The sequence below is a fragment of the Ovis aries genome, chromosome 26 (genome assembly GCF_016772045.2).
Source record: "Ovis aries strain OAR_USU_Benz2616 breed Rambouillet chromosome 26, ARS-UI_Ramb_v3.0, whole genome shotgun sequence".
Classification (NCBI taxonomy): domain Eukaryota; kingdom Metazoa; phylum Chordata; class Mammalia; order Artiodactyla; family Bovidae; genus Ovis; species Ovis aries.
The window spans coordinates 19201833-19221253 of NC_056079.1; the positions used below are offsets into that span (position 1 = coordinate 19201833).

At 36.6% G+C, this 19421-nt stretch overlaps 1 protein-coding gene across 2 annotated transcripts in view; it reads right to left on the bottom strand.

Moving 5' to 3' along the window:
* Positions 1-19421, bottom strand: part of ZDHHC2 (zinc finger DHHC-type palmitoyltransferase 2) — a 66357-nt gene that overhangs the window by 8893 nt on the left and 38043 nt on the right. For both annotated transcript variants that reach the window (XM_015104574.3, XM_042241248.1), the window contains exons 4-10: positions 16808-16928; positions 11970-12039; positions 11217-11249; positions 6697-6817; positions 4259-4391; positions 2021-2147; positions 1654-1746 (exon numbers count right to left, since the gene is read on the bottom strand). In XM_015104574.3, coding sequence (XP_014960060.1) covers positions 1654-1746; positions 2021-2147; positions 4259-4391; positions 6697-6817; positions 11217-11249; positions 11970-12039; positions 16808-16928 — 698 coding nt within the window. The remainder of the gene's footprint in view (positions 1-1653; positions 1747-2020; positions 2148-4258; positions 4392-6696; positions 6818-11216; positions 11250-11969; positions 12040-16807; positions 16929-19421) is intronic.

Below are 19421 nucleotides of genomic sequence, written 5' to 3' on the forward strand. Positions count from 1 at the left end.
GACAAGATCTGCAACATACAGAGTGTACAGGGTCCCCAGAGAGAGGAATCTAGGTGACTCCCAAGTTTCTGGGCTGAGCATCTGGGAGAATGGAAGTCACTACTCATGAATATGAGAGAACGAAGCAGAATCAGGTTCAGGCTGGGGTGAGGGGATAGGTGGCTTGGAATCAAGAGTTCTGCTTTGTACCTGTTCAGCTGGCAATGACTTTTATGTGGGCACATTATGTAGACAATGACATATACAACTCCGGAGTACCCGAGGGGAGACATGAACTAGGCATAGGAAATGTATATGGGCCAATCAGGGGAAATTACAGAATTCTGTAGAAGAGACTTCAGCTGTCAAAAGCCAATCTCAACATTTAAAGGAAAGAGAAGGTCAGAGAGGTTACCTGACCTTGTCAAGACCACCTCGATGGGTAATAGTGCAAGAACTAGGATTTCTCCCCCTACCCACTTAGTAGGAGGAGGACTGTATCTAAACCCCAACTAGTCTTAACTACCAAAACCACTTAACATAGTAAAAGAAAAATAGCCTTCAGCTCTGTGAAATTTTCAAGCCCAAACTCACAGGGCAGGACCAAGTAGGACTATGGTGCCTTTGAAAGTCCCATGTGACACACACGTTAACTGGCAGGCACATAACTCACTCTAGGGATGGGCTGGTAAATAGATTTCATCTCGTGACAGTTTCGGGTGATTTTGTAATGGCTGCCGGGATCACTGCCTTAGAAAGGATTCTGGGGTGACATCAGGTTCCACGGGAGAAAGTGTTATAAGCAGTAAGAAACTGCTTGGGAGGAGGGTGCTGGGAACACGGCATTCCAGTAATGAGGAAAAGCTTATGATGTGATAGTTATGTTTCTGCTACTGGCTTTCATTTACAAATTAGCGGTATTGTCATATTAAAAAAAATCTGTCTTAAATATTTAAAAAAGTAAGTGGTTCTACTTAAAACTTCATATAGAACATTTTTTTTAAAGAGCATTTTGAAATGTTTAGATCGTTTTATCTTTTGCCAGTCAGAATCCAATTTCAGGCTTTCCTCAAATGCCTGATAGATAGGAACCAAAAGAGACTTAAAACAGTGGCCCAAAGTCCAAAAAATAAATTTCCTAGACTCCTTCCTTTCTCTCTCCACAGAAATGGCTCAGATCAAGCTTAGAGGTCTTTACAGAGGACCAAGAATATGGCGCCCACTGCTAATGGGGCTGTCAATCCGATGTCTGGGATTCCATTCATCTCCAAGGGCCTGGTCCAGGCAGGGAAGGTCTTTTGATTGCCAAGAGGAAAGGCCCAGCAGGTCAGAGGCAAAGTAACCCTGTCAGCTCACATGATCACAAGTGGGACTAATTTGGACTTACACTGTGCTTTTTTTTTAAAGCACCACATTAAAAAAAATCATAATATATTTCAGTCAGCTTACAGAGAATTAACACCTGTTTACTGACTACCCAGATTAATCACAGAATTTTATAATTATGACTGAAGCTCCCTACATACTCCAACCTCAGTCATACTTTCCTCAACCTGGAAACCAGTGTAGTAAATGATCCTAAGTTCTTAACTTTTTTTTTCCTTAAGCAAAGGACACCATAGGATAAACTATATTATTTGAAAGTAAAATAGAAAAAAAAAAATATGGGCTTACTTTTTAGATGATGAATTCAATCCTGCAGGAGTAGATGGTTGTTCAGGATCCTGGTTGACAAGGCAAGTTGGAAAGGAGCAGCCATCACCTAGACTATAATTAAAATAAAAAGTTACAATTGTGCGGTAAATGAAAGATGATCTCTGTGAGCAGAACACAGTTATATCATGGACAAAACATGTATCTCAGACACTGGCTTCAGTACAGTATGTTTATGGAGATGGGAGTCAACTGATTTCCACTTTGATATAATAGTGGATCATAAAATAATACCTTAAAAAATAAGAGTTCTTATGCAGAAGGACAGAGTTCTTCTTTTGGATTACTTTCACTAGTCTAAACCCTGAAAAATTTCACAACAAAATACCTTGAAAAAATGGGTAGCAACCAGTACCTCTTCTCATCACCAAAAACCTGGAGCATATTTTTACCGAAACCCAAGCTGAATCCATTCTTATCTGTTCCGTGTCGAAATACTGGGCTTCTAAATGCCTCTAGAAAAGATGGCAGAGCAATCACATAAGGAAAGAGCATGTCAACTAGCAAGCACTAAAGTTAGAAAGGAGTGGATTAAATGAAGAAACTCTGAAAACCCATGGCTAGCCTCCTGCGACCCTTTATATGTCTGTCAACAGCCCCACAGATGAAGACTGTCTATTCTTTTAAAACAAACTTAAAATATGACTCGATCTATTGTAGTTTTTAAGTAACCCTTTTCTTTCTGCAGCAGCACGTGTATTGTAAAAAATGAGAAAATACAAACAAGCAAATAATTTAAAACTCTACATCTACTAGACGGCTGAATAGACAGAGAGATAAGATAGATATAAATATGTTTTAAAATCAAAATGAGACTAAAGATACATTCTATAACCTTTTTCTCAACTAATAAATTCCATTTTCCAATTTCATTAAAATTTTATGTCATCCAATCATATATTTTCTTCTAGCTAATCAAAAAGGTACTTTAAAACTCTCTGTCTAAATCAGGATGTAATGCAGGGTCACACATCATGGCTGGTTATGCCCACGAGGTTCAGAGAGGCTGCGTGACTTTGCTCAATATCACACAAAAAGTAAACGACATGAGTGGAATTTGAACAAGGTCATCAAAGTCCTGTCCTTTATGCTACATTTTTGTCTTAAATAATGCTGAGGTACAAAACCTAAAATGTTAGTTTTGGGATCTTCTATGTGAATAAACATAGAAGTATAATGATTTCTGTCCATAATTTGAGAAAGGAAAAATCTAACTAGCAGAATCAAGGTAATATGCAAAATGTGGTGATTTGCAAGATTCTTAACATTCATTACCCTAGTTTATAGCTTTTTATAAAACTTTTTAATAATTAGGACCATATTGTCCACATGAAATCTTTTCAGTGTTCCAAGTAAAATCTACAAGTTTCTAAAATTGAAAGCTTAGTAGAAACACTTACATTTGAAAAATGATTTAATTGCTCTACAATTTGAATTGCTCTATAATTTGAAATATGATAGTTCATTTAGAAATTATTATACCAATATTTTCACTCTGCTAGTACTTTAGGTGATTAGATTTCACCTCAATATTAAAAATAAACATTCACAATTATATACAATTAATTTTCATTATTTTAATAACAGAATCTCATAACTTGAGTATCCTTTGCGATCAAAAGAAACGATAAGTCCTGGTTGCATTCTGAAACTCCTATTCTTAGTCTAGAAGACTCCATTTAGCTTAGTTTCAGCTTACTTCTCAAACTTCATAGTATATTTTTTTGTTCTCTAGCTTTCTATGAATAGTTTCTCAAACAGGAATAGTTTCTCAAACATATATAGCTCTTTTTAAAAAAAAAAAAAGAGATGAAATACAGAGAACATAAAATCGGTCACTTTGAGGTGAACATTTCAGTGGCATTTAGTAATTTATATTATTTTGCAACCGATACCTATACCAAATTCCAAAATATTTTAATCACCTCAAAAGTAACCCTATACTAATTAAAGCAGTCATTCTTTACTCCATCTTCTTCACACCCTTTGGAAATCATCAAAATGCTTCTTTCTCCATGGATATTTCCTATAAATGGAATCATACGGCATGTAACCTTTTCTATTTGACTTCCTTTATTTAGGACGTTTCTGACGTTCATACAGGTTGTAGCACTGCTTTGCTGTATCCCATCTCTGCAGGGCTTTTGAACATAATGTTTTCTCTGCCTGAGATGTTCTGGCTCTTTCCATGACTTCTCAAATACTTTGTTTTCATGAACTCTTTCCTGACCACTCCTAGATAGGTTCCCGACTACCATCCCCAGCCCTTGATTCATAACTCAACACCCTGTTTGTTTCTTTCAAAACACTTTGTAATTAGGTTTATGTTTGGTTATTGATTTTCTGTGTTGCTCACCACTGTATATATACACAATGCTTTGCACACAATGGACAGTTTAAAAATACATGGAATGAGTGAATCTATATTTCTCCCATCAGACAATGTGGGAAGTAAGAGTGGTTTTTAGAACTTCAGGACAGGTTAGCATTTAACCATATGGCAACTTCTGATGAATATTTAGTTTTGTATTGAAAGTTCTGTTAACTACAATAATTATATACTCACCTAATGTAGATTTATTTTTGCTGACTAGCCAACAATGATAGCCAAACAGAGAAGACAAGCTGACAGAAAACATAGCTGCGGCAAAGAATAAAAACATAATATGGAACTTGGCTTGAGTATCAGGTAGGCCATTCTATAAAGAAAGGGAGAAAATAAAACGTTTTGTCAAAGGAATGAGTATTCCCCTAATTTGATAAGTTTTTTTTTTGTTTGTTTAAAATTTTTCTTATATTTAGATATGGAGAAAGATATACAGCTTTATGTTACAACTTCAAGGGAAAAATACATCTTTAAACTCAAATCAATGCTTACTATAACATGAATATACATATATATGGAAAAGATATTAAAATTTTGGATATTTTGCATAATCAAATTCATAGAAAAATTATAATTAATATGTGTATAAACTATACAAGTAGGAAGCAAGATAAAATGAGCTACAAAATTTTTATAATTTATAAAATTTGTTTTTAATTTACTTTCTAAAAATGTTTTGTTAACATACTCTAGATTTACAAATGTTTAAACATTATTTTATTATAATGCCAGAAAATGAAGGATAAGCGGCATGACTTAGCTGGTCTTCTCATTGATGTTTTACATTACTGCAAACAACAGCACCAACTACAAACACGTACAACACACTGACAATAATGCTTCAAGCTACTTTAGACAATGTCAGCACAGAAAAGTTCAACACCAGCGCATAACACCTGTCTAAAATAAACCTTAACAATACTCATGGGATGAAAAAGACCATCAAAGCACAACCAGACTGACTCTCCTCGTCTATGCAACTAAGGAGACCTGGACTCTAGACTGTGGGCTTAGGGACACTCAGTGAAGCACCAGAGATACTAGGATGTTTCTCCCTCTGATATTCGCTTTCAATATCCTGTAGTTATCCATCAGATTGAGCCAGGTCACAAGACCTCACTGATACCTTTTGACAGTAGTGTTCTCACTGTGAAAGCCAGTCAATCCTTTACAAATGTATTTGTGGTTTGGAAATAAAACCATCCACAAGAATGAGGAACTGTGGGCCGTCTGCTCTTGGACATTCATGAGAGATCATTCTTCCAGATGGACACTGCAAGTACCCTCGAACGCTAGGACATGCTCGTTTACCTGGGTATTTCTAGTGCTTAGCAATGTAACTGACACATACTAGGCATCAATAAATCTTTAGCCTTGAATGTGGTTCAAATCTCACATCAATGATCTAATAATTCATAAAGTCTTCCCATAATAAATGATAATTTAATGAATGTAATAAGGCAACTCTGGCAGGGATAACTGCTTTTTATATTATATGGTATTCATGAGGACTATCTTGTGGTACTTAAAATACATAGTGTGTGTGTGTTAGTCACTCAGTCGTGTCTGACTCCTTGCGACCCCACGGACTGTAGCCCCTCTAGGCTTCTCTGTCCGTGGAATTCTCCAGGCAAGAATACTGGAGTGGGTTCCCATTTCCTTCTCCAAAATACATAGTATTAATTCTGTTTTGCTTACATTTAAAATATACAGTGCAGAAAACAAATGAGTTGCCTAAAGCATACACTTAATATCAATTCAGGACTTGACTGATATTCTAGTTTAATAATCTTTTTATACATAAAGAAGAACTTCTATTTTAAATACTAAGAAAAAAAATCTTATATAGTCACTTCTCGTTGTTCGCAGTGGTGATGGTCTTAAAAGTTGCCATGAACACTGAAATTATGATTCCCGAACCATTGCTCCTGGGAAGATACAGGCTTCTGGTTCACAACATTTTTGTCAAATGATCAATGACCTTGTTCCTTGTGTTTCTCCTTATAAAACCTAATTGATACCTTATTTAATCTACATTAAATAAGAGAACTCAGAGCCAACAGTACTGTAAGTCATGTCTGAAGGAAGCTTATCTATATACATGTACTTCCTCCAAGAGGCACATCACAGTCTCTTCTTTTGCTCAGAAAATTCACAGTCTCCTCTTTCGCTCAGAAAATTAGACAGCACTTCAGCACTAAGCTTGAAGACCTTTTAAACAATGAAATCACCAACAAAAAAAAAGCACAAAAATGCAAAAGACACAGCACTAAATAGACTTAAAAGCACACTCATTTACAGTATGAGAGTTCAAACAGGAAGGCAATAAGACCTCTGGTTTGATCTCAACTGGAAATGTGTTCGTGGGTGACTCAGATTTTTCCTACTCTGTGTATGCTTGCAAATGACCACAAAAGCTACGCTGAGTATGGACTTTGAGGTTTAAAATAAATGTTAGCAAGTAGGTGAATTCACAAACACAGAATCTGCGAATAATGAGGAATGACTATATATAAATTAGCTCTATTCTATAAAATTAGTGTCTGGATTAAGTCACTACTGAAAGTCTATATATGTATTTTTGTATACCAAAAAAAGTCACCAAGATAATAACTTACGGTCCAAAATTTGATAAAATACTGTAAGTCTGTAGCAGCAATAAAAAGGCAGTACAGCAGAGAATAAGCCAAGAAAAGGAGAAAAAATTTATAATTTGAAAATCCAACACAATTGTTCACCCTGTTAACAAAACAAAAACATCATTTTCAGTGAGTTTAATGCTGTTACCCTAGGTACACATATGCTCAACCTTAACACAAGTATTTGATTTCCTAATACTAAAATTTATTGGCATTTCTTTAAGCATAACTCAAAGATTTCTTTTTAAAAATTATTTTTTAAAGATTTTTTTACACATACAAACATTTAAAAAATCCATTTCACTAAAAAGGAATTTCTGTGTTCAAACTAGAAATTTGATATGTCACATTGCTTTAATTACTCATGACCCCTGTATTCCCTATCCAATTATGCAAATAAGCACATGCCTTAAGTATAGATCTTATGAGAAATCTATTAACACCAAACAGATAGGAATTTTCTAAATTCTCTTCTGTGTTACCTTTGGATTTGATTTCTAACTATGATTAAGTAATTTTAAAACTTTTTAAGTTTTCCAAGATTAGATAAGACGTCTTTACAGACTACTTGCACGCTGATGGTACAGCACTGAAGCAACCAGATTATCAAAACTTCTTAAAGGGCAGGTTCAAGGAAAGAAACAGGACTGGGACCCAGACAGTCAGGTCGTCACGTACATTCGATGCTAAATAACTATGTGTCCCTGACAAAGTGCCATAATTTCTAAGGGTCTCCTTTTCCTCATCTGTCAAATCAGCACTCTGAGATCCTTTCTGAGAACCAGGTCTCTATGCTGTTTCCAAAAATGGAGATTCAGAATTCTCAGCTCTTACTCTGAAATCACTGTATTTGGAGAGGGTGGTTTAAGAACTCAAACTATTGTATCAATAAACATAAATACAAATACAACTCATACTTTATAGTCACACTTCTTCTATCAAAGCTTACCTAAGTGGAACTGGTTGCTATCTTCATGGGTAGTGAACCCATGAATTAACAATAAAAATAATAAACTCACTGCATAGAACACACAGATGTTTCTTCTTTCACGTTTGTGTGTGTGTGTGTGTGTGTGTGTGTGTGTGTGATTCAGTCATGTCCGAATCTTTGCGACCCATGGACTGTAGCCCAGCAGGTTCCTCTGTCCATGGGATTCTCCAGGCAAGAATACTGGAGTGGGTTGCCATGTCCTTCTCCAGCAAACACCTTTGTTGCTACTCAGTACTGGCATAAGATAATCGTCCTCTTTACTGACTTTGCCAATAAACTAGTTGTTTCTCTTTCTCTATTGTTGAGGAGAAACAATATTCATATGAAAAATGTTTACTCAATTACATAAGATGAATACGAACTAGGTCTGCTACACATCATGTACCTAGAGTTAGCAATACTGTTGCTGCTGCTGCTAAGTCACTTCAGTCGTGTCTGACTCTGTGAGACCCCATAGACGGCAGCCCACCAGGCTCCCCCGTCCCTGGGATTCTCCAGGCAAGAACACTGGAGTGGGTTGCCATTTCCTTCTCCAAGCAATACTGTTACTACATGCTTAAAACTTTGGTAAGAGGACAGAGTTCATGGTAAGTGTTCTTAAAATTAAAACTTTTTTACTTTAAAAAATTCAAAGGTTAAACATTGGACTTATGGACAACCCAAAATTTGGAACAAAAATGGAAAATGTTTATATCTTCTACCTCTAAAAATATAAGGTAAAGGGAACAGCATTAGATTTAGTAATTTTAGAACATAAGGGTATTGTGTATGACAGATTCATAAAGAAAGCAAAACTGTGGGTGCACACTGAATGAAAACAGTCGCACTGGCAGCTCGAGAGATTCCAGTGTGAGTACGAACCAGTCACTGAGACCGTCTCTTACGACATCTGAATGAAATAATGCTAAGAAGTAATATCGCAAACAGTTCCATACAAGCTGAGTCTAAATGTGTTCTGTCACAAAAGGAGAGAGGATATCCCCATGCTTATCTGTGTTGGTTACTGGAGGAGTGAATGGGAGACAGAGGCTGGGGTGTTTAGATTGGCCACGTGGATGTCCAGACAATGACGCTTCTGTGGACAAGGGGAGCATGAGATGGGATAGGAAAGACCACTGCTCTTCCTGCCGGAATGTAAGAACCAGCTTTTGTACTAGATGACAAATAGCGCTTTTATAGAAAGGAAAATGATCTTGAATGGAGATTTTTACAACATCTAATTTGGCTTACTTTAACTTCTGCTTAGGGGCATGCTGTGATTTGCCATGTCAAAGTCAAGAAACAGAGGAGAAGGTTAGTCAATAGAGACTGCGCTTGGTAGGAATGTTATACTTGAGATAATAATATTTATTTTTAATAGTAACTTACTCTCTTCTGACAGACAGCTTTTGGTTAGACATTTTAACTGCCTACTACTTTGAAGACTCAATTTGAAAAGTGCATGTACTCTGAATCTGAATGCCTTTATATAGAGAAATAAACACATTCTAGGTAAACATCCCTTACACATTCATTTAAACTCAGTTAAACAGCTCTTGGCTCTGTTTTAGGGAAACGGCTTTCTGAGTCTAAATTGGAAAAAGAACATAATATTAAAAAAGGTGGAAAGAAAGTGGCTGCTGAGGTCCAAACAACTTGATATACGACTTTAAGTCCACTCTGGAACTTTTCTGAGCCTCACTTTCCTCTTGTTTAAAAATGGGACAAATAATTTCTAATAATATCTGTCATGGTTATAAGGATTACAGATTTTACAGATATATGGATATATCATCTCTAGACCTCTTTACCCTCTGAGCCACTAGGGAAGCCCCTAGACATTACAAGCACTCAATAAACTGAATCTGAAATTATTTAATTAGTGCCACCTAACCATTTGCAGACTTGTCAAAGAATATTATTAGTATAATTAACAAATTTAAAAATTATAGTAAAAAGAAAAAACACTTATTTGATAGGATAGCCAATAAGGCAAAGACTACAGGATATCTATTTTAGTTAAAAAAGAAGTGTGAGGTTAGTCCCCTGCACCCCAGAGGGTATTCTGGCCACAGCAGATACACTGAAATCATCACAAACAGGAGGCATGGTTCTCTGATTTTTCAAACACTAAAAGTTGACAGATCCTGAGCTTCAAAATCATATGCAAGACCTGTATAAAAAGGTTGCCTCACTATAAGTCTTAATAAGTGACTGTTACATTTATATAATGACTGTGAAAAAGATCTCTTATATATTGATATGGAAACATTTCCAGGTTATATTAAGTGAAGGGGTGAAAAGGCAGAGAGACTTAGGCCATAAAATTGGAAATATCAGTGGGAAAAGAACTTGCTAAGAAAGAGAACAGAACGAATGAAATGAAGGAAAGAATGAGGACAGAAAAGAGTTACTTCTCTAAGAGAAGCATTATTTTCATAAGAGTTAGTTAGCCTTAACCTGTTATAGCAGAAAATCTAGGTGAAGAAAAGTAAGAGGCACCCTGGGGAGAGATAAAGAATCCTGCAAACCTGGCATCCCGCTACTGTTTCTGGCAGCTAAGATCACTGTTCACTATGTATGCTACCCCCACCTCTGGCGTAGCTTTGCAGGTATGTCTACCTTGCCTGAAAGTCAAAGTCACTCAATCATGTCCAACTCTTTGTGACCCTATGAACTATACAGTCCATGGATTCTCCAAGTCAGAATACTGGAGTGGGTAGCCTTTCCCTTCTCCAGGGGATCTTCCCAACCCAGGGATCGAACCAGGTCTCCTGCATTGCAGGTGGATTATTCATCAGCTGAGCCACCAGGGAAGCCCTACCTTGCCTAGTGCCAACCATGAAGGAAGACAAGGCTTGGAGAATGACCATGCTTAATGTCCAAATCCAACCTGACTGGCAACCTTGGTGAGGTCTCACAGGGATGTGTACACTGAGATGAAAAGTTGTAAGGTAGAAAAGCCAACCTTCATTAGTTACTTAGATCTTTCAAACAATCCTCTAGTCAGTTACCTAATTTCATGACTTATAAATTTTTTTAAAACATTTAATGTATTCTAAGTGGAAACCGTTGTTGAAACACGTGTGTATTTACAGATCTGCTATTCTACTCCTTAACATTAAGTTCTATTTAAAACAGATTGTTAAATCTTTAGATGAATTCATTCCTTATTAGATACTTCAAGTGAAGCGTTACGTATAATTTATGTGCACATTTTGGTGCAATTTCTGTATTCTAGAATCTCTCTGTTTATGCATGTGCAAACAAAGAAAACCATTTGTTCTGAGCAAATGTAGGAAAATAAGTTTTACATTGTTAACCTACTGGTGTTAAAGTTATTTCATGGAAACTCATGGAATAGAGACTCTTTCGAGCTAACTAAACAAACACTACAAACTAAACCTAAAGGGATTTCCTAGGTTAGCTAAGGCAAAATTTCATTTATAAAAAGATTTAAATAGACCAATGATTCAACTTATTATGTTACAAAGGACAGAAACTTCTTTAAGTATAGAGCCATACTCACCATGGGCAATGATGATCCATCTTCAAAATACATCTAAAAAGAAACCACACACACAAAATTCAGCATCCCACAAAAGTTTAATTCCAATATGTTATAAAATGAAATACTATTTCAAAAGAGGTGTGGCAGGTAAAATATTGCAAAATTATTTACTTATCTAAAAACTGAATAATAGCAAAAGGCCTCATCTAAAATAAACATTACAGCCAATGCTAGATGATACAAAAATAGAACTTTAAATTCAAAATATACATGCTTTGAGATGTAAATAAAATAACTCATTTTCTAAAAACACAGTATGTTAATATACAACTATTTTATGCTGAAGAAAGTACAAAATGTCAACAGATTTACAGACAGTCTGAATAAGACTTCTCTATTAATGTCCAACCGTAAGACAAGTATATGGTACTGTTTGGTAGATCAAGTATGTAACATCTGACTGTCATGAAGCCAACTGAATTATCTTTATAAAAAGGAAATGAGTCATAGAAATTTTTCTTAACTAGAACTAGCCAAGAATGAGCTGCTAAAATCATGCACTTCATTCAAATCACAAAGAATCTGGGGGAACAGAGACAGCTGATCATGGCCCTTAGCCATACTCGTATTTATGCAAGTGCTGGTCATACCTCCTAAATAAAGGTCTGATAAAAGGAGAAAAGGAAATAATCTGGAAAGCAACGAGAAAAGAAACACATTTAAAAAACCCACGGGTGTGTAGACATTTTAGAAGCAAACGGTTTTTCTTACTTATCACAGACGGAACAGTGGTGGCAGCGATCTGGTTTTATAAGTTGGCATCTGTCACAATAGCGGATTGCTAGGAACAAAAAGCTCCACTTAGCCTTAGATCTAACAGTGAATTGAATACACAGTTAAACAGCTTTTAATCATTTATCCAAATTTAAATTCTATAAAGCATAATGAATTTAAATTTGATAGAAATGACATATTTGACTGCATAAATACAAAAATGAAATGATTTGACTATAGCCTCAGTTCTCTGCAGAGATTTCCCAAGAATAGATCTTTCGGAGAAATTTTTCTAAGGCTTGCTCAACTATAAATATACTATCTAATTACAAAGTAATCACAGACTTACAAAGGGTACAACCATGTCCATTTTCATCAAAGTAAACAGAATGTCTCCCTTGACTAAACCACTTCATTTCCTGGACTCTGCCAGGATGACTAGGTAAAGGATACAACCACACTTTAGAAGTTTTTCGAGAAAGACATTTTAGAAATTGTGAATAAATTCAACTAGCTGTTTGAATTGGGAAAGAGTCCACATCTTCCCTGTTGGGTGAGATGCAAGATGAGGAATGAGTATTCCAAGAGGTATTTCCACCAGAGAATTTTAATTCTTGTGACTGAAGTCCTGAGCCTTTCTTCTCTAAAACAGACATCAGAGACAGTTATGGATGATTGGAGATGCTCTTTCAGGACACCGGCTTCTAACAGGATGCCCTCAGTCTGCCAAAATTATAGGAGATCTGTTAAGTGGGCAGTACAGTAGGGCCAGCAAAACCAAAAGGGCAAACTTAAAATCTGGAAAACATACTTGCAGGAAGCAATTATCAAGATTATATTAGCTAATATCACAATCTCCTAAAAAAGGAAAAAATTGTTATAAACTAAGAATAAAAAGAGCTTTATTTTTAAGACAACAGGCCTAGAGGGAGTTGTTTTCAATACTGAAATAAGTTCTTAATCACCCCCTTATAACTTTCTTTTTCAGGAATTCCAGAGATGAATGGCATGGCCTGCTCATCTTCTGAATGAAGAAGTCTCACAGGGACATTCCAGGTGAAGCTCTAAAGTATCCCTGGCTCATGCCAGGTATCAAAATGGGAGCAGTGTTGTCCAGAAGGAATATAATGTGAGCCACACGACTACTGTTAAATTCTCTAGGAGCTATGTTAAAAGAAGTAAAAAAAAAAAAAAAAAAAAGGCGGGGGGAGATTAATTTTAATGATATATTTTATTTCACCTAATACATATTTCAACATATAATTATTTTATATTAATTATAAATACATATATTTTATATTAATTATATGCAAATGAAGTGTGTGAACATCAACTGAACCTTTCTGTTGCTTTTAAATAGCCTTTAAAACTTGTTCTGTGTTTCCCACTTATAGTCAAATTTGAAGTTGTCATAATCACAAAAGACTAGTGGTTTCCATAATGGGCAGCATGGGTTTAAAGTCACACAATTTCCATGTGAGTTTTGTTGGGCAATTGTACATTCTCTCTAAGTGGTGATTATCTCTAAAGTACACTGCGTGTGTGAGGTGAGGATGTACCTTGCAAATTAAAGTGGGTGGTAACTCAAAAATATTTTGAAATTTTTCATTTATAATCTTTTTTTGTGAAAATCTTTTTGTTCACGGTCTTTCAGAAACAGAAATTTAGTCTTATAATTAAAACACACTCCATGTGCCAGATCAGATTCAACTAAAATCATCCCACTGGAATTTAAAGTAAGCCATCTGATTACCATTTTAAAAGTCCTAACAGTGGAGGGGGAATTTTAACTGTCTTTCTTGAATCTTCTGAGAATTTATTCATGTATTATTTATATAATTTAAAACTTTTTTGGTAAATGCTGAAAAGGAAACATTACCAACATCTGTGTGCAAAGTGAACCTAATTACATCACCTCTAATGGTAATCTTCCTAGTCAAAAAGTCTTCAGATATTTTTTTGTAGGAAAGGATCGATAACAAGGGAGAGCTGGAAAAGCAAATAGTCCTCATTAATAAAAATAACTAATAACATAATAGAGTTTGGAGATCCCCATAAGAAATCAGGAGATGGTTGGATCAAAAAAAACACACAGGACAAAAAGAAGTGAGATGAACAGTCTTAACACTTGCCTCACACACCCAAGACTGTACATGGCTGTATTTGCTCTCTATGTATAGCAGTCAATGTAACCTAGGCAGTCACTATTTTTCTCTTTCAGGTCTGGAGGAAAGACCGTGGATCTAGAATGAATGGTAAAACCCTCGATTATATTACTATCCATTTTCTTCAATTCTCTAAGACATGTAAAGTGTGTGGACATCAACTGAGCCTTTCAGTTGCTTCGGTCCATGGCCTTTCTCGGGGTGAGGCAGAAGTTATCTGAACAACCCAGGGGTTTTGGCCGAGGGTGAGGTAAGAAAAAGGACCCTCATATTCCTGCCTTGGGGGCACTGTGGCCCTCCACTGCATGTCTACTCTGCATTCATGATTACCTTTACACCTCACATATTCCAGAGAGAGATTAACCACACCAACATTATCATCTGTTTATTATACTTCCTGTAATTTAGTCTATGACTCTAGTCAGCTAAAAATTGATTTTAGCATGCACCCAGAGGTTTTGCACTAAAAATATAAAGACTATATTAGGAAATTAAGATTCTGTTCCAGATTGTCAAAAATACTGAGAATCATAAGTTCATTCCAGGAGATAGGCATACAATACAAGAGAAGACAGTCTTCAGTTCAGTTCAGTTGCTCAGTCGTGTCTGATTCTTTGCGACCCCATGGACTGCAGCACACCAGGCCTCCCTGTCCATCACCAACTCCCGGAGTTTACTCAAACTCATGTCCATTGAGTCGGTGATGCCATCCAACCATCTTATCCTCTGTCATCCCCTTCTCCTCCCGCCTTCAATCCTTCCCAGCATCAGGGTCTTTTCCAATGAGTCAGTTCTTCGCATCAGGTGGCCAAAGTTTTGGAGTTTCAGCTTCAGCATCAGTCCTTCCAGTGAATATTCAGGACTGATTTCCTTTAGGAAGGACTAGTTGGATCTCCTTGAGGTCCAAGGAACTCTCAAGATTCTTCTCCAACACCACAGTTCAAAAGCATCAATTCTTGGGTACTCAGCTTTCTTTAGAGACCAACTCTCACATCCATACGTGACTACTGGAAAAACCATAGATTTGACTAGATGGACCTTTTTGGCAAAGTAATGTCTCTGCTTTTATAATATGCTGTCTAGGTTAGTCATAACTTTTCTTCCAAGGAACAAGCATCACATAATTCTCACAAGGAGATGACATAAATCCAAAGTGCAGTTGTTTTTAATGAACACTAATACTCTGTTCTGATATGACTTAGTCTTAGTTTGGTGTGTCAAGGGGTCTAGCAGAAAAAGCACTGCACTAGGAATATGGAAACTAGATTTTTGCACCTAATACTGTTACTGCCATTAAATAGTTTTGGAAACTCATGCAGTAATTTACTTTTAGGGGGGTTAAATTTCCTCCATATTAGTTTAGGCCCATCCAATATTCTTGCCTGGAGAATCCCAGGAACAGAGGAGCCTGTTGGGCTGTTGTCTATAGGGTCACACAGAGTTGGACATGACTGACGTGACTTAGCAGCAGCAGCAGCAGCAGCAGCAGCAGCAGCAGCAGGTTAAATATATATACACATATACAGAAACACATTTCTATCTTTGTGGGATAGAATCAGTGGCATAATATCAAATCAGGGAATCACCACTTGCTCACTGACGAGCAGTAAAAACAAACAGGAAAACATCATGTGTGGTACTTAGAGTTATATTGAATTATGATTCTAAAGTGAGTCAGAATTGAATATATACAATATAAAAATATTAATGAGATATTTTGCAGTCCTTTTTTCATCCTAGGTCTTTGAAACTAGTTGTGTATTTTATACTTAGAGTACATCTCAATTTGAATGAGCCACGTTTTAAGTCTCAAAAGCCACATGGAGCTTGTGACCACCGATGTGGGCAGCACACAGCCAAAGTCACAAAGTTTCTGGGTGAGCCTTTGGTGGGAAAGCACCAGTCACCCAAGGGTGTCAGCTTTTTTTTGGTAACATATATTTTTAAAAAGTCTTTACTGAATTTGTTACAATATTGCTTCTGTTTTATGTTTTGGTTTTTTGACTGTTGAGGAATGTGGGATTTTAGCTCCCTGACAAGGGATCGAATCCATAACACCTGCAATGAAAGGTGTGATCTTAATCACTGGACCACCAGGGAAGTCCCCATGCCTGTCAGTTTTTAAGATAATTACTTGATTGGATAGCTGTTAAATGACCTAAAAAATTTGACCCAAGTAAATGAGATTTATTGGGTTGTATTTGTAAAAAAAAAAAAAAGAAAGAAAGAATTACTATAAATTTTAAAGATAAACTATACCAATAGCTGAATTAAGTTTTGTATAATTTATACAATAAGTTTTAAACTTATATAAAATTATCAACAATATGTTTATCACATATACTGCTCTTTTGACTTAAGAATAGGCAGGTGTGTAAAACTTTAAAAATGAACAAAACTACAAATGAAGATTTCAGCAGTTCTAACATCTTCACTGAGTCACAACTACGAAGGCAGAATAGAAGTCAAGTCAGTTCTGATTTGGTTGAGATCTCTATGTGATAGCATTTTCAGATTTCCACTCTGTTTTATGGGATTCTATAGAAACAGTTAATAACAATCTGAGCCATAGCACAGTGTGTTTCAATGAGCATTTGAGAGTTTCAAGTACAGATATGCTTTCTAACCGTCACCCCAACCCGTCCTGCTAAAGCGCTCATTGTCCTCTACCTCCAGACATGGTCCTCGTGTAGATGGGGAGATCTTTGGCTGCTCGCCGAAGGACTTCCTGATGGGCTTCTCCTCTAGGCTCTCTCTCCAGCAATTCTTTCTCTGCATAAGAGAGATGGAACTGTGGAAGAAACTTAAATATTAATCAGTGCTCACAAAGGAATAACATATTGATCTACTATACCCACAAAAAAGGCATTTATAAAATATTAACAGGACATAGCATATATATTCAAAGAGGCAATGGAGTATGAAATCTGGGAAAGTCTATTCATCCTGTAGTTTATAAATCTAGAAAAAGGGAAAAATGATAACCCTTGCTTCCTCAGATCTTTGTGAACCTGAAGAGGGAAAGAGAATGTAAAAGTGTTTTTACAAACTGTAGAGTTCTACCCAAGTATTAGTTATGTTAATAGATGAAATGGCAAAATAAATCAATTAGCTCAATGGATGCAGTTTCCAATCAGTTATAATTAGAAACAAAAATAGAAACAAACACATCAAGCAAGTCTTCTCATGTAGAGGGAGTTTTAACTTAGGGATAATCATTACATGAATTCTTTAGCACTCAAAAGAAGTAGTCTTTAATTTTACTTCTTATACTGCAAATTTTGTCCCACCAATTTAAAAAAATACTTCTTTGAGAAAAATGAAAATCTGTTTGAGTTCCAACTTGATAATCACAAAAAAAAATTTTTTAAGTCTGTTCAAACTCCTATAAATATGCTCTAGGAGACATGTACAAGGATATTCACAGAATCACTGTTTGAAATATAAAAAACTAAACCCAAATGTCCATCAAGGGAAAATGGATAAATAACTTGGAGTATAATCCATCCAAATAACTTGAATCCCATATGGCACATAACATTCAATGAACTATCCGGTCCCATCACTTCATGGGAAATAGATGGGGAAACAGTGGAAACAGTGTCAGACTTTATTATTTTGGGCTCCAGAATCACTGCAGATGGTGACTGCAGCCATGAAATTAAAAGACGCTTACTCCTTGGAAGAAAAGTTATGACCAATCTAGATAGCATATTCAAAAGCAGAGACATTACTTTGCCGACTAAGGTCTGTCTAGTCAAGGCTATGGTTTTCCTGTGGTCATGTATGGATGTGAGAGTTGGACTACGAAGAAGGCTGAGCGCCGAAGAATCGATGCTTTTGAACTGTGGTGCTAGAGAAGACTTCAGAGTCCCTTGGACTGCAAGGAGATCCAAGCAGTCCATTCTGAAGGAGATCAGCCCTGGGATTTCTTTGGAAGGAATGATGCTAAAGCTGAAACTCCAGTACTTTGGCCACTTCATGAGAAGAGTTGACTCATTGGAAAAGACTCTGATGCTGGGAGGGATTGGGGGCAGGAGGAGAAGGGGACGACCGAGGATGAGATGGCTGGATGGCATCACGGACTCGATGGACGTGAGTCTGAGTGAACTCTGGGAGATGGTGATGGACAGGGAGGCCTGGTGTGCTGCGATTCATGGGGTCGCAAAGAGACGGACACGACTGAGCGACTGAACTGAACTGAACTGATAGCTGTGTACAACCAGGACTATCAACATACTGATGAACAGATATATAAAATAAACTATTATGCATGTTATTTTTAGGGATATGACAAAAATTATTCATGGGACTTGTTTGGAAACAGTTTTGAGTGATAGAAAATGGATAACATCAAACGAAACAATTATACTGTAATAGTCAAGAAAGGATAGGGTCAATCTAAGAGAAAGTATCTATTAACTTTCAATTCCTCTGCCTAGAACAGTATTCCTCACATTCTCTGGATGGCTCTTTCTCATGCCATCTTCTCAAGGGACCCCCCTGATTCCCTTACTTGCATAGGGACCCTGATAATTCGTCCCTTCCCCTCGCCATATTCTCCATCAGGTCCATGTGAGCTTTGTGTGGCACGCCATAAACTGAATTTCTTTTGTTGGTTCATTTGCCCTTTGTCTCTCTCTTTTACAAGCATGTAACCCCACAAGGGGATTAAGTCTTGGCACAGAGTAAAGTCCTCTGTGAGAACTCTGGAATGGACACAGGAACAAGTACCAGCAGGCCTAAGTCAGAGTGTCGAAAGTTGAGGCAAAAGTTTTTTTATACTCTAGTCTCTAGCTTTCCATTGTCAGAACCCTGATTCTCACAATTCAGGTAGATTTGTCTCCGTTGTTCGTGTCTAAAATTAATTTAAAACCTAGCATTGACAATTAGTAAAAGACTTAATAATAGTCAAAAGGAATAAAAACATCAACATTTTATTACATTTTATACAGAGTTCTGGATCTTTTTAACCTTAGAGGTAAGTTCTGGTAAGTGATGGAACTGGATGGCTCCTCGGTATGTTTAATACTTTTATAAATAAACGTAACACACTGCATCTATCAGGTCCGAAAGACCAAATACTGTTTGGAAGAACTGTTACTTATCTAAGACGGATGTCAAAATACCTAATGCTATCTTGGAATGCACCAAATATGCACTCCCCTTCCTTAGAACACTTTTATGTACAAAAGCGTGTCACAGATTTGAGGACAGATGACATTTGTAGAACTCTGATGGAATGAAAGATCTCCTGGGGTGTTACCTTTGGATAACACACACA